A 21,020-nucleotide genomic window follows, 5' to 3' on the forward strand; every position below is an offset into this window, starting at 1 on the left:
GGAATTCATATGCTTGTTTTGTGTATATGCGTATGTGTGTACGCCCAGAGTTTTGGACAGTACAGGTATGTGTGTGTTTGGATGCCTCAGCTCTCCTCAGGATGTTAAATGACTAATGCTCATCCCAGGGGAGCTCATTAAAATACCCCCAAGCGGAGGGTGTCACAACCACCCCAGACAAACAGCTCCGCCATGCTGCATAGTGATGCTTCCTATCTGTCTGTCTGCAGCTGAGAGATAGAGCCAAGGACCCACGGTGACAGTCACAAAGAGTCCCTCGCTCACCCCCCTTGCAACCTCTGCTCATTCCACCATTATTAGACATAACAGGGCCTGGATCCGGAAACCAGGGCCAGGGGTGCACAGATAAGAACTCATTAATTTATGGCCCTTTGAATTTTAAATGCTCAGGGACGCCTGCGTGGCATACATATACAGTGGGTTATCAGCACCACGGACAGCGCTGTGGCAAAACAAACAAAAGTAGTAGCACCACGGACAGTTCCATCAGTAGCATTTGTGAGGAGAGGCTTGCTGTGGGTGTCAAATGAATGCCAAACAGAGAGCGTTCAAGAGAAATGCCGTACAGTGTTTTTTTGGGACCCAAGGGTTCGGATGGTGCTCGGGTAAGTGTTCCCCATGCGGATAATGCCAGCGAGGTATGGACTGTGATGGTATTAATGGGATCTCACACTGAGATACTGAGGAAACGTAGTTACCAGGGGACTTATTAATTGCTATTCCCCGCAACTGAAAGTTGGGAACGCACACATTTACCTCCTTTAATGGTCATCCAATCTTACCCTATAATCACTACACTGTGGAAACGTTATGCCCTGCAGACTGAGGGACTACATTTAATGTTTAATTAATGAGCTAATTAATTAATGCATAAATGTATTAAAGAGATCACATCACATTTTGCTTATCGCCACTTCTGTAGGACTTGGAGACTTTGGAAAAAGGTTACAAATGAGTTCCTAAAGAAGCACATCTTCAACTCTTGCACTGCTCTAAAATATGGTTTTGCTTCAGGACCCCGATTTTACATTAGACTCTGTAACAACCCATTTTAAAAAATAAATACATTTCCGCCAATAAGATAGAGAAGTTTAAGTCTATTTATTTAACAATAAAAAACTGTATGGTTTCATATTTGCATTTAACATAGTTTTCCAATGCTGTATGCAAATGTATTAAATGAGAACTGTGGATCAATTTTGGGTCAATTTTAATTTTAAAAAACAACATCAATTAAAATGCATTTAATAAGATGATATTTGTTTACTAGCTTTGCAATATTTAATAATAATAATAATCATTATAATAACTATTGTCTGCCACACTGTAAAAAAAATATTTTCAAGATTTGTTATCACAACATATTTTCTTTTGTCAAATCAACTTTATAATAATTTATTTAGTTGAGATAACTTATTATTTTGAGTTTCTGATGATTAAATTAACCTCCTTCATTGTATTAACTCACTTTTTCCAGTTCAATCAACTTAAATTTTTAAGGCAACCCAGGTTACTCACTTTAAGTTAAACCAACAATATTTGTTTACAGTGTAGTAATCACAACATTTTTTCTTTTGTCAAATCAACTTAAATAATTTATTTAGTTAGTTCAGATAACATATACTTTTGAGTTTCTGATGATTAAATCATTCTCCTTCATTGTATTAACTCACTTTTTCCAGTTCAATGAACTTAAAATTTGAAGGCAACCAGGTTACTTACTTTTTTTAAGTTAAACCAACAATATTGTTTTACAGTGCAATAAAGTGAATTCTGGTGTGTGAAAAGAAACAGGACATAGAGAATGCTGTGTCATAACTTGGTGGGCTTTGTGTAAATTACAACTCTCCATCTCTGTCTCTTATCTAGTGTGAGATGTTGGAGAGGAAAAATAAAGTCTAAACATGCCATCTGGGGCAAAATACTTGAGACTAGCACTAGAGCATGAGAGCAGGTATTCATACAGATTGGATAGTGGCAGTGGCAACCCAATCTGACAGTTTCATTTGTGACAAATAACTTGCATTCATATCCAAGACTATTTCAAGTGGTACACTTGTACTTTAGATGAGCCAACAGTAAACTACAACTTATTACAGGTTACTCATATATTTACACCTTCTCGTGAAAAGAAAAATTCCAGAAAAGAGAAAAATGCTTCAGTAAAAGCAGGGTTTGAGTAAAGTTGCTAAAATGATCCCATTTTCCCTTGAAGCTACTGATTTTAGTACTCTTAAGCGTACTTTTGGACACTTAAAGGGATACTTCAGGATTTAGCATTAAGCTTTGTATTAGTAGAAAATTTGTAGCATTTTCAAATTACCATGCTTCCCACCCTCATATCCCCCTAAGATGAGAGATCTCAGAAAAAGAAAAGCACGAGAAACATGAAAGTGGGAAAAGGGGACAGGCTAGTATGCAAAGATGTTCGAGGGATAATTAAGACTTGACAAGCATGTCCAATACAGCTTTAATGACACAGCCACCTGACAGTTAAAGAAGTAGCATGCCTGTCAGTGTGGCAACCCCAATTAAATACCAATTGTTGTCCAACAATGCTGTCATCAGAGTGGTAGATACAGACTGATTTTGTATAATTGCATGCCCTGTAGATCTAACACAGGCCTGTCTTTGTGAGCTGACACTTCATTCTATGAGATGTTGTTTTGCACATAAATTAAACAATTTTCCTTTCTTCTCAAAGCCTATTTTCTTCACATGTGCACTCATTGTCCCATTGCCCCTGTTCAAGCCTAACATTAGACTATGGCATCATTACAACAGTATTCCTCATACTTACTGTCCTGCATCGTATCCGTTAGCGATATCTCAAATTGCTCAACTTCTTGAGGTGAAATGTAATATTATTATTATTCTATACAACCTTATTTTTACCAAAAGCATCTTTCACAAGTGTTAAGTAACCCCTCTGACTCGATGGGCGTGCTAACAAGGACACAGAAGAGTTCAAATGCTAACTGGTTTTCAGGTTTTGGCATAGCAAATATGTCATCCCTGAAACACTCTATAGGATGACAGGTTTCCTCAAGATTTTCTATAATGGGATTTTTCAATTTGTTGGTAAGATTAGGTCTGTGGTAAACAGGCACGTGTACACATAGACATGGGGCTTGAGCACCTGCCCTTTTTACTCCTGGAGAGAAAGTGCCCTTTTTTCTAGGGTGCTTTTTTCTAATTTTTGAAAAATAATATTCCTGTTTGCGCACAGCTTCCCTGTCAAACAAATATATTTATTGAAATGAATAGTGTATCAAAATATCAGGTCAGGGGTTCTGAAGCGCTGATCAGAGTAAACGCGTCTACACTAGTGAGCTCGCGCTGCGAGGCCGTTTGAACTGAGCCGAGCGGATAAACAATCCGTGAGGCACGCGCGGCTCAATGTTTCGTTCCGCTTTTGGCGCATAAACATTTTCAAAATTTTATCGGACTCGATATTGATATCGTTATTGGCGATATTGACTGGAACTTGATATAATTTTAATATCGAGAAAAATATATCGAGATAATGAATGAATGAGCATATCAAATTTAAGACGTGGCTAAACCTTGTATGGAAAATCCAGACGATTTTATGACTTTTTATGGGCTAAAATTCTTATTATAAAAGTTAATGACTTACATACATCAAGTCTTTCACCCTGAAATTTAAAAATCTAAATTGGTGAATTTAGAAGAACCCTACAACGAATGAAGAATAGTAGCCTATAAGGTTTAAAACAAACTCCATCTAAATGTGGATTTTTAAGGTTTTATTTGATGATGATGATGATGATGATGATACAGTCCTCCTTCAAATGTGAAACTAAGTCCATGTCACCATCAGGGGTATCCAATACTTGATTGAAACTAGCATAGAAAACATTGTAGCCATGGTTTCTGTGTGAACTGATTATTTTGTAGACATCTTTTGAAAATGAAACAATTGTGTGAGTTTGAGGAAGATAAAATTAATTTAACTTTTTTTTAAAGTCAGAGTTGTAATATATATACTTTCTTGTTTAAAAAAGTAAAAAAAAAAAAGACGTAATTATGAGAAGTGCCCTTTTTTTTTTACTTGAGCCCCTGCCCCTCAAAATGTCTGTGCACAACCCTGGTGGTAAAAATAATTTGAAGATACTTGAAGGTTTTGCTCTACAACTTAAACTGCAAACACCCAAACGTTCTAATCTTAAAATTATTCAAAATTTGCGTTTTCGAAAGTGTCCATGTATTGTCAAGTTATGTTTACCACAGACCTTATTTTACTCGTAAAATGAAAAATAAATAAATAAACATTATAAATATCCATAGGAAAATCTAGAGGAAACCAGTGTTGAATTACTCTATTGTCAAATGAATGTGGTTCAAACAACAGAGGTGCAATGGTTTCGGAAAACAGTCGTCTCTGAGTCTGATACATCATAATATGGTGGTTAAAGTGATAGCTCACCCAAAAATTAAAATTCTGTCATTAAATACTCACCCTCATGTTGTTCCAAACCCGTAAGACATTCGTTCATCTTCGGAACACGAATGAAGATTTCTGTCCCTCCATTGACAGTCTACGCAACTACCATTTTAACACTACAAAAAGAGACAGTCACTTTACATGAAGAACACATTGAATTTTGGCTTTCATTTACATACAAAGTTGTACGGGAGATGCACCCCAGATTAATGTCCTAGATTCATGTTAAAGACTACGCAGAACATCTTAGCAAACGATTAGCAACGCCCAGGCAACCACACTAGCATTTCTTTTGATAAAACAAGCTGGGTTTCACTGCATAAACATGTTGAACAGCCAGCATGCAGTTGGCTGATTAGTATTAATATCTGAAACTTCAGAGAGGTATCCCAGCATTGGACTGTTGTGATTTATTTATGACTCGAGTTCAGCAAAAGACTTCTGTTGAATATAAGATAACTTTGCTGATACTCCTATGAATTCTTCAAAACTTTGTTGAGGTGGAATCCGTGGTGTGCCAAAAACATTTATTAAATGCGTCAGCAACAACCCGCTTTTAATGCTCCAAAACTGCACAATTCACTGTCACATATTTTGATATTGTCTGATGCTATGTTGATAAAAGACATGAGCGACAGTATTTTCCCATAATAGTTTCAGCATTTGTTAATTTATATAATATGAAAGATAAATAAATGCAATTTATTTAAAGCTGGTCTTTAAGAGACTTCCTTTGTTTGATCAAACATTACTGCATGCATTCTTATGGTATAGTAAACCACACACTTTTTTGTTCAAATTCATTTTAAATTTATTCATATTAATTTGAAAATATACTTTGTAACAGCATCATGTAACAAATATGAAGTATTTCATTTCAGTTGGCATTCAGTTTGGTGGAGGGTGGTCACTATCAATTAAAATGGAAACAGAAAGGAGATTTTTTTTAACTAATGACCCTAATGTAATTTAAAAAAGAAAAATCTGTAGTTTTGTCTGGGGGGACTTTTAATGTTATAATAAAACTGAAACTAAAACAATGTACAAAACTGAAAGCTCTAAAACACAGTGACCCCCAAACATTTTGGCCAAAAGTAGGCTATACATGTTTTGAACATTACTGCATTAAAATAACAAAGTATTGAACAAAGTGGCATTTATTAATAATAATATATTTTAAAAAAATGACAGAAGCACGTTATAAAAACAAAAAAATAATAATTTAATCACATACACACACATAAGAAAAAAATGTTAGTAGGCCTAATATGCTGCTTAAATTAAAAAGCATTTTGGACACTTTCAGGTTGGAACTGACTTCATACATTTACTAAAATCACCATGACATTGCAAAAAATGGCTAAAGAAATGAAAGGGTCAGTTCACCAAAGAATGCAAATTCTGTCAGCTACTCACCCTCAAGTCGTTCCAATGTCTCCCATGCGCTTTCACGAGAGCCCCACGACGCATGCGTGTTGTGTTGACGCAAGAGCAAACGTTGTGCGTTCCAGACAGCTCGGAATTTGGATTTTTGGCACCTCGTTCTTAGAAGTAATGCTGCCTTCCAGGCACGTTTTTGAGCACGTATCACGACACCACGACTTTGTAGCATTCCAGTCCAGTTACGCCAAACTACCTGAGCGCAAGGAATTGTGGTAGCAAGATGTAAACAAACCAGCATGGCGGACCTTATACGCATTTGCAATAATTTCTGTTGCCAAAGTTGCTCCTTGTTTATTTGAACGGCGCATAAGGCAAGCTGTTTTACTATATTTGTAAATGTTGATATTAATTTATCCTTGCACTCAATGGACTGAAAACTAGTTAACGTTATTGTCCTGAAGTGTATTCTCACCGTGTATCGCCTGCAGAGACACACCGCAGGGGCTGCCATTGTTGTTTTTTATGGTTTCACGGATTAGGTGACGTCAGAGCCCGTAGCTGTGAGTAGGCTACATCGATCTACGAGTTCACGGGTGTGATTGTGCCATTACAGTGCACTTTCACGGGTATAAGGTTGCAAAACACAGGTTACAGGTTGGCATAAGTCTGGAACGTCACTCAAATTTGGACATTCGATCCGTAAAAACTTGATCAACCCCAACCACGTCACTTCCAAGATGTCGCCAATAAACACAAACGTAAAAATATTAAGTGTAACCTTTGTTTTTGCTTTTTGTCAGCTGTTTTCAAAACGATTTATGTTTTTTTTTTTTCTCGTCGTGGAGATGTGGTCAACATGTAAACACCTCTGATTGGGACAAATACATTCTTAAATTCTTAACAACCTTGTCTGGAACGCAGCGCAATATTTTTTTATTTTAGATTTTTGTGTGCAAAAAAAGCACCCAATCGCTTCATAAAATTGAGTTGAGTCACATGGATTACTTTAATCTTTACTTCCTTTCTGGGGATTGTGCGTGGGACAGATATATCAGATTTCATTAAAAAGGTCTTCAACGAAAGTATTTGTAACATCATGAAGGTGAGTAAAGAATTAACTAGTGTCAATGCAATTACCACTTGGTTTAATATTTTGTTATTTAATGCCTCAAAATTATTTTTTTAAGTGTGACTTAAGTGTCCAAATACTTTTTAGGCTCTTATAAATTATTTGACATATTTCTAGTTAGCTTAGCACATACCACCATCAGTAATAATTCATAAGCCACCCAGTGATTTACTGCAAGTGCTTCAACTGTAGCAATTTTCTCATCATGATCATATCATACAAAGCAATCAAACCAAATGCAGACATACAAAACAAAATGTCAATAATAAATATAGTTCACTCTAGATATGCCAGTATTGTTTTAAAATTAGGTTGACAGAAGTAGATAATCTTCGGTTGCGTCTTTCTGTAAGTCTTAATAAGTTATATTTACAACAACTAATAAAGGTAAAGAATAGAGAAAATGGGCACTTATGGAGGGAAGGAAAGGGCCACAGCTAACAATAGAAGCAGCAAGAAAAGAAGAAATTCACACAACTGAGCGTGACACGGAAAGAAACGGGTCTGAGGAAAACAGAACATCACTTGAGATCAAATCAAACGTCACATATACAACATTGAAACAATGTCAGACCATTACAGACGGCACATGTTAAACAGAACTGATCGCAAAGAAATGAAAAATTGATGCAACAGTCTCTATATATTTACACTTCCTATAACTATACAAAAATACTATTCACTTCCCTTTAGAAGAACCCAGCTGTTACAGTCACTCCAAATGCCCCATGGCTCAGAAATACTCTACATTTTACTGCACAAAAAATCTGTACTTCCCACTCCATTCTGAATAGTGAATCACCGCAAATTGTACGACTCTTATACGCTGTTTCTCGGATTGCTTAATCTGTATAAACAGACGCTTCCCTGCTGTGGTTCCTCATGCATCAGTTTACAAGTTAATATCTCAAGTAAAATGATGAAATATGGTTCAACTATTTCAAATATGGTTAATTTAATTCATTCCAGACGGTTCAATGTGATCTCATTAGTATTCGTAGGCATGTTTAATGTGTAAAATGCAGTGTGGTTCAAGTGCAGGTTTATTTTCATACATTAGTAGCTGATAAAGGACGATATGAATATACCCTTTTTACACTAACGGAAGAGTTTGGGGACAGTTTTTTAAAGAAATTACTTTTAATCAGCAATACATGGATTTTCTTTTTCAAATAATGCTGTTCTTTTGACCTTTCGTTTCAGTTTAAAATATTTAAAAATATTACTGACTGCAATTTTTTTTTTTTTCAGTGGTAGTGCCATTAACTATAGAAAGGTTCAGATGTACAAAAGTCTTTCACTGATTCTGACCAGACTAAAGTTTAGACCAAAGTTACACATTTGGAAGAGTTTACACTTTATAATAATCATAACTTGAATCTGAATGTACAAGTATGTACACACACACACATTATCGGTAATACCTAGATATAACAATGAGATCAAACTGGCCAGTAATGAAGAAATAAAACAGCTTCATTCTTATCAAAAATGGCATTTCTAAATCAAAAGTTCACAATGATAACGGTGCCTCGAGATTAGGCTTTGTTATATTTGGCAGTTAACGACTGTTAAAATGTTCAAGCATCTTGTTGCAAAAAATGTCTTTGTGTTCATATGCCACAAATCGGACAAAATATCACCAAAATGTGATTCATTTGACTAGTCTTCTGACACTACGTCATTAAAAGCACAGAAACTACTAACGATAGTAGATTGGAAACTACAGGGGAAACACTTCTGAATTTGTGCTACACTTCTTATTAGGTGTGAGATCACAGACAACTACAAAAATAAAAGCACACACTTTTAAACCACGGACAGATGCCTGTTTTCTAATTATATTAGGGCTGAAAAGTGGCACATTCAAATCTTTTAAGTGTTTGCAATTTTACAAAATACAGCTCAGTTATGTGACATAGTGACGCGTAACACAGCATCACATACCCAACCTCCCTAATTCATGTAAACCTGCTGTGTTAACTAGAAAATTTGTTTTATGAAATACAATGAAATGCCCAAAATAAAAACATAGCAGCCATTATGAATAAATAGTAATGATAATAAAATAACTGTTGTGCCCAAATTCCATTTTCCAATCAGATTACAGGCTCAGGTACTGACACACTGAATTGTACAAACTCAAAGTTACTAGTAAATATGTTAACCAGCAGATTAAAACTAAATGTATTCATTTGATTTACTAACTTCAGTTGGGAACAGACACGCGAGGCAAAATATCACCTACAAAACACTGAATATATATAATTGAAAGTCAACATAAAACAGTTTACTTCCTTAATGTGATGCTAAACAGGATATTCAGACTTCATTTTATCTACCGTGAAATGATTGGGTTGTGAAAATGGGCATATAATATCAGCATAAAATGCCCTGGATGCGAGTTTGTCGATTACAAAACTTCTGGTCTTCTCCTGAGGAGACTTTATGACTGCGATGTGGAGGTCAAATTCAAAATTCAAATATTTGTTCAAATTGATCATTATTAACAATTTTCACTCAGAAATTGCTATTAAATTGCACAGTGAATTAACAAGTAACATTACATTTTAAAGTACAAAATCTTTGTTTTTTCTCTGAAGAATCATTTTTAGTATAGTTGGCTATTGATGAAATCATTCTGACATTAGAAGTTATTTTAGTGGTGGAAGTTCAAGTTAAACATGGTTATGAACATTTTGTCAGTGAAAAAACATGGAACACCCATAACATTAATGAAGTAAATAGGATCAATTTCATGTTGACCTTATTGTGTGGATAGCATACTGACCAAGTCTGGATATGTCTTCCAACCAATAAGAGAAAAGTAACAGTTACAAATTCCGGCAAAGGAGATTTAAAGTTCCCACTTAAGTCAGGTACCGATGAAGTAAATGAATGTAAACACCCTGTAAACCATTCAGTGCCGTTCTTCCTGATAATGAATTCTCCGTATCTCTCAACAGGTGTTGTATTCCCAATATGGACAAATGCAGCCTTTTATTCAACTCATTGTGCTGAGCAACTCGACTGTTCATGATTTCGCAATCCTCTCAGGTCTAACAGTAGTCTTCCCAGTAGGGCAGCAGTTTTGGCGGTATGAAGGATTTGCTGAAAAAGTGCAAGTGTTCCAGTCAGGAAAATATAAAATTCAAGTGCATATTCACTCCTATATTCTTTTAAATACACTTCTCTTTCTATTCAGAATGATTTTTTTTTTCCACTTCCAAACATCCATGTTCTGTTTCAGACTCAAATTAAGGACCTTTGAGAGCGTCTGGAATATTCGATTTCACCAAGGTAATGACGTTACTAGATGTGCAGTCCTGTATGAAACGCTATTAAAATACCTGTAGAGGAGAAAAACTATGTTCCCGGGTGACTGACAAGGTTTTTGGGGATGGATGGTGTTTGGATGGGATGCGTTGACCTCCTCCCCAAAGTGTTTATGCCATATTTTATGAGGCATAATGTCAGTTCAGTGGCTTGTATTGTTTCTAGTCCCGTTTTTGACCACCGGAGGATGAAGGAAAGACGTTTAAGGTGCTGGTAGAAGAACCAGGCTCTACAGAGCATGGAGACCTGGACGTTAGACCACAGTGTTCCTCTGCCGGTACGGAGGAGGAGGCAGGACTGTTCCTGGCTTCATTCCGGACAGATATTCAGGGTTTTCAGCCACGGCAGGCTGTATGCGGCCGTTCTGCTTGTAAAGGAACTTGTTATTGCAGACCACCGGAGAGTCTTGGGAGTTCTGAGGGGTGACCTTGGGTGGAAGGCTGTGCTGCCAATACTCAGGATTGTCAAAGCTATTCTTGTACATCTTGTCCACTAATGTGGTCCCAATCTGGCTGCCTGGTTGCACCGGGTGACCTGGCAGTTTACCTACCACTGAGGACTTTGCCAAATGAAACTGTTGTGGGGAACGATTCGATTGGCTTGGGTGTCCTGGATGGCTCACAAGACAGATCTGGCCTGCTGGTGCTTGCGAGACAGATTTGCTGGCGTGATCATGGACCGACTGGACTGGATGGGTATGTTGATCATTTTGGCTCATCGGTACAGGGTGTACCAGCTGAACCGGTGGTATGGCGAAGTGAACGTGAGGTCCGTAGCTGTGATGATGGGGTTTGCCCAGTTGTGTGATGTGGGGAACGAGGGTGCCTGGAGTGTGGGACGCTGTGGTCACCTGCAACGGGACAGAGACTCCGTTTTTCCTTAACATTTCCTGGTTCATGTCGCTGGTGTTGTTGAATGTGTTGAGGTAAAGGGGCTCATTGATGTATTCATCTTCACATTTGGGCTTTCCATCAGGGGTGCTGTGGTAACCTGGGTTGTCTAGCGCGTGAACGTCTTCATTTTTACGCCTCGTTACAAAAGGGTTCTCCTCAACGGGATTCAGATGATCTACAAAAGTGACGGACAATGACATGGATAAAACAGTGTAGACTTTTTTATACATGGCTCTTCATATAAGAAAAAGTATGGTACTGGTAAAAAGGTTAAATCATTTTATAGATAAAAAGTAAAGTAACTTTAAACATATTTGTGTCTTAAGGTATAAAATAATAAAAAGTACAATATTAAAATAATATTATAAATTAATAAGTGGAAATGATTACTAAGTGCACCTTTAAAGGAACATTTCACCTAAAAAATTAAACATTTATGTACCCTAATGTAATTCATTTCTTCAGTGGAACATGAGGCAGCAAATTCTTAATTATACTGTATCTTGACTACTCAAATATATGTATGTATATATATATATATATATATATATATATATATATATATATATATATATATATATATATATATATACATATATATTTTTTATTTTTTATATATTAATATAACTTTATTAATCTCAAGGGGAAAATAGAAGTAGGTCCATAGAGCTAAAAAAAAGCTAATAAGAATACAAATGATCTAATATATATTACAAGTAAACAATTAGAAATGAATATATAATTTCGAACTAAACGACTAAGAATAAATATTTAAATGAAAACTAAATGAAAATATTTAACATATATAAAAACCATAAATATATTAAACAAAGTAAATATTAATAGACAATAGTAAATAAATAAAAATACCAGTACATTAATTAGAATGTCATCTTTTGAGTTCCACAGAAGAAAGTAATACAAGTTTGAAATGACATCAGGATGAGGAAACCATGACAGAGACATGATGAAACAATCTGTATAGTAAAAAGCACTATATACATAAAGGTGACTTGACAGAGCTTTTACACTTCCTATAATAAATGACTTGAGAACATACTTGTGGAGATCTTGTCTTTCATAGGGGACATATAACCATCCTCATCTGTATCTTCCCTCTGTCCTTTCTCTCCCAGGAGGACCGTTGGGTCTGCACTGTAACGCTGGCCGCTGCTGTCCTCTACCGAGTGTTTCTTCAAGCTTCCATTACAGTGTGGATCCTCTACCGGGTCCAGACCTGCTCTTTGTAATCCTGGCGGGACAGAGGGGCCACTTCCCGTAGCGACTGCCACATGAGGTCGGGACCCTGTTCCCTCCTCGGGGCACAAACTTCCATCATGATACCCAAACTGGTTCTGATCACAGGAGGAAAATAAATTAACTTGAGGAAATAAGATGCTGAGGTTAGAGAACAGTAACATGAAAAATGCATTTTGAAAATGTCACGCAATATGGCATTGGGAACTGCCATATTGGTAATACATAAATTACATCACCAACTTAAATTCATAAATTAAAAAGTGGATATTTTGTTGCTATAGAGACAGACATGGGGAAAATATTCAAAACAAGCACAAGATACAGGGTGGTGTGCAAAAGTAGGAAAGCATCCTTGTTTCTTTGGTCTTCTTGATTTTTTTTTAGAATTTGGGGCATCACTGTATTGAACATATATTTTTAGACTGGGCACTCAAGTATTGTATGAGGCAGGAGGTGGATGTCATTTTGCCTGTTCTTTTCATTACTCAGGTGAAATTAAATGCTGTGACCAAGTTGGAAATGGAGAGAGTCTATTCAAACAGTAATAATGAAAGCTGTGTGCAGCGGCACTGCTCTATGTGATTTCTAACCGAACAGACATGATCGTCACTAAATTACACTGCTAAACATACACTACTGGTCACTGTTCAAAAGTCTTTTTACATTGTTACATTTCTATTTCAAATAACTGCTGTTCTTTTGAACTTTGTAATTATCAAAGAATCCTGAAAGGAAAAATAACTTTTTTACACAAAAACATTAAAGGGCAACTCCCGCGCAAAATGAACCTTTGGTCTAATAACATATCGGTACCTAGTCAGCCGTTCTCTGAGAATTGTTTTCATGATAATCGAATGTAAAGAGTTTTATCTCTAAAAACTGTTTATAGGTAGTAACTAGGGCATCAAGTAATGGAAAATAAAAATACCACTAACAAGGCTCAAAATAGCCCCACACTAACACAGTAACATAATGAGGGTCCCTACATGCAAACATTGAGAACTTTGTAAGTGTACAGACAGTATAAAGACAGTCCACTTCGCATATACAGGCAGGAGCCATCTTTGGAAAACAGTCTCGACAAGTCCAACCACGAATTTACATTCGATTATCATGAAAACAAATCTCAGAGAACGGTTGACTAGGTATCAATGTGTTATTAGACCAAAGGTTCATTTTGTGCCAGAGTTGTCAAAATTGATAATAGGAATAAATATTTATTGAGCAGCAAATCATTTGACTGATTTCTGAAGGGGAAAACAGATATTTTAAATGGTAATAATATTTCACAATTTTACTGTATTTTTGATCAAATAAATGCAGCCTTCGTAAGCATTAGAGACTTTCAAAACATTCAAAAATCGTATCGACCTCAAACTTGAACAGTAATATAAAGTACTCATCAGAATTAATGAATCAATGAACAAATACAGTAGGGTCCCAAAGTCTGAGACCACACTGGGACTGAAAATCTAAGATTGCTGAAAAACCTGGAAACAAACAAAGTTTATCTATATGAAGAATGCAGTCTCATATATGTTGCACTACTGTATATTATTCCAACGCATTCTCATCCTAGAACGCTATATGACAAAACAGCGCTATACTATGCACATGGCACCCGTTATCGTTAATATAACACGCTGTGATGGTTAGGTTTAGGTGTGGGGTAGTCTCATATTACGCTAAAGGATTTATGACGCCTTGGGTTCGCGTGTTATATTACGATAAAGGGTGCCATGTGCGTAGTATAGCGCCGTTTTGTCATATAGCGTTCTATGTGATGCGAACGGGCTGATTATTCAGTTGAGATCATAATAGCTGTGGAAATACAATATTTATGCACTGAAAGGTTTTTAAAATTATAATCGAGAGTATATATTGCTTGAATGCATAATAATATGTGACAATATACTAGGCAAAAAAGAGATTAAGATATATACTTTAAAAACAAAATGAAGAGTTCAGATGCAAAAGCCTCTAAGTGCCATTTGAAATTCTCTTCTAGAATGATCATTTTTATCAAGCTTGTATATTTAAGTTCAGTAATTTCAGTCGTGAAATTACTGAACATAAATATACAAGCTTGATAAAAATGATTATTCTAGAAGAAAATTTCAAATGGCACTTAGAGGCTTTTGCATCTGAACTCTTCAAATATAGACATGTCCATGAATGTACTAGAAATAAAAGCAAAAAATAACAAAAATAAGACTATGATATGTATTTTGAAGTGACGCATATGAAGTGGTTGACCAGTGCTTACTTGATTTGAATCTACATGTGGGCGGGGCATATGTGACGTGGGAGGAGCATTTAAGGAATGAGGAACCAAGTACTCCTCAGCGTCCATCAGGTCATCCAGCTCCTCCTCATCTAGAAGACTCTGGAAGAACTTACTGTGGTTGGGGCTGGGCAGCTTCATGCGATCGTCCCCCTGAGATGACAACATATCGGGTTATCCAATGAGGTTCAGGATCATGAAACGTTTCGATTTCAAACTGAGAGAAGTTAAGCAATCCCCACCTGTATGACGAGGTATCTCTGAGGGTCTCGTGCCATGCGGCTGAACTCTGCAGCGAGTTCCTTAAACCGAGGCCGACTATCAGCATCAATCATCCAGCCTGGAGGTCAACACAGATGACTTCAGTTGCTGACATCATAGCCGACTCTTGTCTGAATGTATGCCAGTGTGCTTTTATTGTGTTTACATTAACACATAACAAATATAATAACTCGATTCTCAATATTTATGCATGCTTTGTATGTATTCACAATATATTGGGTTTAGCATTTGCTTGATACTAATTTCTTAATTTCATTTTATTTCCCCTCCAATCTGACACAAATGGGAAGCAATAAAAGTGGATTTCATGCAGGGATATTAAACTCTCGGAGGTGTTATAATTGTTATGTTGAATCAAATCATACACGGCATCTTCCAGTCAAATTTGATTACGACAAACAGATCTAATCTCCGTCTCCTTTCACTTATTTGTGGAAATGACTGTGCTAAAACAAATTGAGTGCGAGTGCATAAAGAGAGCTGGGTAAAGCAGTGACAGCAAGTACAAGACTTGATTTAGTTTGGCTATAGCTTTTTACATTGTACCTTTTGTTGTGCAAAACTGCAAAACATAACCATATTAAAGTGTGTCCCTCTAACAGCACATAATGAAGTTTAAAAATAACAACAGGTTTTTGAAACACATCCAGCATTGGTTAATAAAATGGAAAGCATTCTATATAAACACATTATAAAGTCTAAGAATATGACTCACATTTCACCATCACCATGTAGACGTCTATGGTGCAGATGGGCGGCTGGGGCAAACGCTCGCCCTTTTCCAGGATATCTGGAATCTCACGTGTGGAAATCCCATCGTAGGGCTTCCCTCCGAACGTCATCAGCTCCCATATAGTCACCCCTGAATGAATGTGAAACACATAGCCCACCTTCAAAGCTCACTGTTGGTTATCATGGTGGACATGAAATTATGGGAGTGGATGTGAAATCACAAAGATTGTTGAGAATGAATACTTGAATGAGAATGAAAGCAGTATCCGATCTATGAATGCCACTTTTAGCTGTTTTGCATTTACTCCAAAATTTTGCTAATAGTATCCTTTGAGAATGCAAAAAAATTTGTGTGGAGGTCAAAAATGACTGAAATAAATGAATATTTCAATATACTATACTTCATATATGAATGTACTATACTGTACTACACTTTATTTTGGTGATGTATTTTTTATTTAAAATGTTGTATTTTTAGGGGATATTATGATACTAAATTATATGCAGTAGAATAAAATCCATTTATTCCCCGTATATACACTTTTTGGAGTATAGACCTGAAAACCCACTTAAACTGTCATAAATCTTGAACACTTTGGAGCAGACTTAAGTTTGGTCTTTTTTTAAAGAAGACACTTGGCAGATTATTGCTGAAGTGAAAAGTTAAAAAAGTTATTTAGGCCATTATACGTTATATAATGCACATTTTAAATGAAAGATATATTTACCAAAACATATTTTACTCAAAATCCTGCAAGAAAACCAAAGCCTCTAATTATAAACAAGTTGTGTTCTAAATTTGAGGTTGATATCTCAAAAAATGAGCTTTCAGAAACATTCATTTTGTTTGGATGCAGTACCAAATGTTCCTCTAGATGAAATTAATTTCCCCTTTTTATTTCCAATGCGATCCATGCGAGAAGTGGGAATATTTTTTCCAGGGCCCTTTAACATTTTCAAAACATTGCCATGTTTTTTTTTATTTTTATTTCATTTATTTCAGTGTTCACATAGCAAATGCAAAAATCTTTTTCAAGTTTCGTACCATTCTGATGAAGTAAAAAAAAAAAAAAAAATCTAATAAAAACAAAACAATCAAAAATGACAGAAGAGCACCAAAGGGTTAAAAATAAGTTAAGTCAATGTAAAATAAATAATACATTTGAATAAAAATAATTGAGAATGATTATTAAAATATAACTGAATATAAATATATTTAATATTACATAACTCGATAAAAGACTAATAAACTAAACAAAACATATTAATACAAATTATAACAGTAATTTTTAGTAATTTAATCAGAAAAAAAACAATGTATTTGTGATACACAATTTGTTTCACTGTGCATAGCTCACCATAGCTCCATATATCACTCTGATGAGTGAACCTCCTGTAGTGAATGCACTCCAAGGCCATCCACTTGATGGGCATCTAAGTTAATGAATAATGGTTTTACGTTTCAGCTTATGCAAAGAGCATTTTCATATCAACATGGCAAATCAGATCACTTTGATTATACAATAATGTTAAACACCAGGTAACACTTCCATTCCATTTTTTATTAAGAACTAACAATGAAAAATACTTTTAAAGTGTTTATCAAACTTGGTGTTAATTTCTACATTTACTAATATATTATTAAAATAAAAGTTGTATTAACATTACTTAATGCATGTGAACTAAACAAACAACGAACAGTTGTATTTTTTTATTATCTAACATTAACAAAGGTTCTGTACAAATATATTGCTCAACTAATGCATTCACTAATGTGGTACCAGACACTTTGTTTTGGGAAGGTGTGAAATGCATTCATGCTCAGAATTAAATGAGAGTCTTTGTGAGAGTTTCAAACACTGACCTTTCCTCCATCCGCACTGTACTCCTTTTCATCTATTTCCAGGAGGCGAGCAAGTCCAAAATCAGTGATCTTGATGTGGTTTGGAGATTTTACCAGGACGTTTCGAGCCGCGAGGTCTCTGTGGACCAGCCGCCTCTCCTCCAGGAACATCATACCCTGCCGAAGAAGAGATCTGAACAATTATCATTTTTTAATATCACATATGTAAGCACTAGAGGCTGTGCTGTATTGTGAATAGGTAACGGCTGAAGGGCGTTGTTAGGCACGACGTGAAGCGGAGTAACCCCTTCAGCCGTTACTTATTCACAATGTTATTGCCTCGAGTACCTTATTGCTATTATAAAACGGTTACCAAACAATAAAAATAATAAGGTAAAAAAAAAAAAAATTAAGTAGAATCACTAAAAGCCTTCCTTCCGCTAGAAAAAATAGTCCCTGACCATGGACAGCAACAGCGTTCCAATGTGTAATATGCATGTAAGTTGAACCGCACTGATAAATAGAACCGCTGCGTGAAGTGTTCATAGCCGTGTTTTATCATGAAAGCAATCAGAATCAAGGATTGGAACTAACCGTTTTATAACTACAAGTAAAGCACATTACAGGGAAGCTGAGCTTCCTTCTCATATAGACCACCGCTGCTATACAAATGCATCAGAGATTTACGTAAATATTGGCCTGCCCAATTAGATTCACTTCCTAAGGATGTAAATTAGTGAGACATCTAATTATAATGTAATCGCATCTCCTTATTTCTCTATACCCATGTTCACTTCTTTTGCTACTTTGGGTCACTGTGCATTAATACTGATCTTAGTGCCTCTACAGAAGTTTGCCTATGATTTATGGCTTTATGTTAATCTTCAATTAAAATGCAACTTCCTGGCCTTTGGGAGAAGAGGGGAGCTGTGCTGGAGGGGCTGCTAAATGCTCTGCATGTGCTTGAAGATCACTGACAGTGAGGGTTTAGGAAATGGACCTGTGGGCTTTTTTCTGGGGAGTGCTGAATGAAGCCGTGACAGAATGGACTGTGGACGGGTGGAAGCACAATGAAGGACGACAACACAAGAATGGACCATTCAGGATGACCCTTTAGTGAAGCACATGCTTTCAAGACAAAATGAAAGAATAATGGCCACTGGAACACTATACAAATACTCATTAGAAAAGCCATGTTTTGTGAGTTCTGCTGTGTAATTACCAGTTTTCAGCACAATTAAACAATTACAAAATTGAGATCCTGCCAACATCAATGCAGGAATAAAACAAGAAACACAAAAATAAATTTTTTTTCCAAAAAATCTAATTATTATTATTATTTTTTTGTTCTGATCAAAGGTGATGGTAAAGACTTTTACATTGTTACCAAAATAAACAACAAAAATCTATAAATGAAAAGTAATTTTAAACTTTCTATTCATCAAAGAATGCTGAAAATGTATATTTTCTACATTTTTTTTAAAAAAGAAGTTATTAAAAAATACTATTTTTACCAAAAACATTGTATGCATTTGGACATACTGAATGTAGATCTCCTGTGAAGATTTTGAGAGATGATACAAATGAATCATTGAATCATATGAATCAATTATCTGAAACAAACGAATCAAACTAGTGCCATTTTTGCCACTGACATTCAAAGCAAAGATGATATGAAATGCAATAATCAAATAAACAGTGTTTTAAAAACAACCAACCCGGTCTCATCCCAAGACGTCATATAACTGACGTTTTGGGACGTCTTTTGACCATACGTCAATATTCGCCTTTTTAGGGCCCCCTTAAACTTCGGTAGATGAGGTTTGGGATCCTAACTCTACCCTAAACCTAACCCGTCACCTAACTGACGTTAAAGGTAAAGCGTCAGTTGTATGACGGCCCGGGATCGCCATCTACCGACGTTTAAGGGGGCCCTAAAAAGGCGGATATTGACGTATGGTCAAAATACGTCCCAAAACGTCAGTTATATGACTTTTTGGGATGAGACTGTGTTAAAACAACAGTATATGCAATTATTATGTGAACATTTATGCATTTCACAGCACTACTGGCAAGAGTAAACCATAAGCATTCTCATTTATCTCAATGATAGTTGCAAAAATGCAACGTTGACTCCATAATGGTGCGTTTAGCGTCAAGCAGCCAAACATAGACAAACTCCTCGACTAATTCACGACTCTCAGTGACATGTCATTTGCTGACTTTTTGTTCCAGAGGCAATGATCCTCGCTGCTCAGAGCTACTTATACAGCTGTCTGGGAATTTATGTGTGAGCATGCATGAATCAGACAACAGCTGAGTCAAGAACACTGTGTTAAAATATATTTTCTCTGTGTGATTCAGAGAGAGACATTGACCCATCCATCACACAGCAGCACTGTAGATGTGGCTGCACACTCTCTCACATTCACTCTCTCTCTCAAGTATAGTCACGCAGAGTGCACACATAAGAAAAAGCACAACGTATAATACAGAATAGCTTGAGGATATTGCAGGTCAGTTTTAAAACCAAATCAAGTTGCTTTGTCATCTACTCTACAGGCAGAATCCTCAATGAGCTTTTCAAGATGCTCAATTTATGACCGTTTGTTGTTCGCATGTTGCAATACTTTACAAATGTCTAAATATTTGAATTTCTTAAAAAAAAAAAAAAGCTTACAAAAGCTTTCCATATCAAATATTATCATTTTTTACTTTCTATTAATCAATCAAATGTGGTTTCCACAAAAATATGAAGTAACACAATTGTTTTCAACCTTGATAAGCTATGTTTTGTTCATTTTAAAATATTCTCAAATGAAAAAGTTATTTTAAAATGATAATAATATTTCACAATATTACTGTTTTTACCGTATCAAATGAATGCATAAGCATAAGAGACTTCTTTCAAAAACAGAAAAAAATGCATTGTAGAGTATAAAAATATACAATGCATACACATATTGTGTAAAACCAATTTTTAATCCAATTAAATTGTATATTTATCAAAAAATAAAAATGTTTTTTGTTGATTTCAACTCATCCACCATCTTAGAATCTCACAATTAATGTAAACGCAGCAATATACAGTGCTATTTACACGTTAAAAATCAAAGTACCCATTAGCAAGTTTACGTCCAAAAACATGCTCTTTTGTAAAGTATTTCTGCCAGTTTAAGAAACGCATGTCCGTTTTTTTTTTGTTTGTTTTTTTACCACATTAAGGATACGAGCAGCCAGCTGTTCATTTAGCACTCAAAAAAGAAAAAAAAAAGAAACGTGAGAGAGATCTTTAGCGAACGCAAACCTGCTTTTGTCAGCAGAAACACATATGAACTGTATCCAAACTAAAGTATCCAACGCTGCAAATCTTGAATCTTCAAATTTGA

General features: G+C 35.7%; 1 protein-coding gene and 1 long non-coding RNA gene across 3 annotated transcripts in view; both read right to left on the minus strand.

The window, feature by feature from the left end:
* The window catches only part of LOC148978773 (uncharacterized), a 14,781-nt gene extending 10,176 nt beyond the window's left edge, over nucleotides 1-4,605 (minus strand). The window contains exon 1 of the long non-coding RNA XR_016169038.1: nucleotides 4,505-4,605. This is a non-coding gene — a long non-coding RNA (uncharacterized LOC148978773). The remainder of the gene's footprint in view (nucleotides 1-4,504) is intronic.
* Nucleotides 4,606-6,382: 1,777 nt separating this feature from the next.
* LOC120460532 (receptor tyrosine-protein kinase erbB-4) overlaps nucleotides 6,383-21,020 on the minus strand; it is a 147,548-nt gene continuing 132,910 nt past the window's right edge. For both annotated transcript variants that reach the window (XM_039648348.2, XM_089132535.1), the window contains exons 21-27: nucleotides 17,653-17,808; nucleotides 17,147-17,222; nucleotides 15,772-15,918; nucleotides 15,017-15,114; nucleotides 14,757-14,927; nucleotides 12,291-12,585; nucleotides 6,383-11,405 (exon numbers count right to left, since the gene is read on the minus strand). In XM_039648348.2, coding sequence (XP_039504282.2) covers nucleotides 10,591-11,405; nucleotides 12,291-12,585; nucleotides 14,757-14,927; nucleotides 15,017-15,114; nucleotides 15,772-15,918; nucleotides 17,147-17,222; nucleotides 17,653-17,808 — 1,758 coding nt within the window. In that variant the 3' untranslated portion in view covers nucleotides 6,383-10,590. The remainder of the gene's footprint in view (nucleotides 11,406-12,290; nucleotides 12,586-14,756; nucleotides 14,928-15,016; nucleotides 15,115-15,771; nucleotides 15,919-17,146; nucleotides 17,223-17,652; nucleotides 17,809-21,020) is intronic.

The sequence above is a fragment of the Pimephales promelas genome, chromosome 6 (assembly GCF_988280905.1).
Source record: "Pimephales promelas chromosome 6, fPimPro1.hap1.1, whole genome shotgun sequence".
Taxonomy (NCBI): Eukaryota; Metazoa; Chordata; class Actinopteri; order Cypriniformes; family Leuciscidae; genus Pimephales; species Pimephales promelas.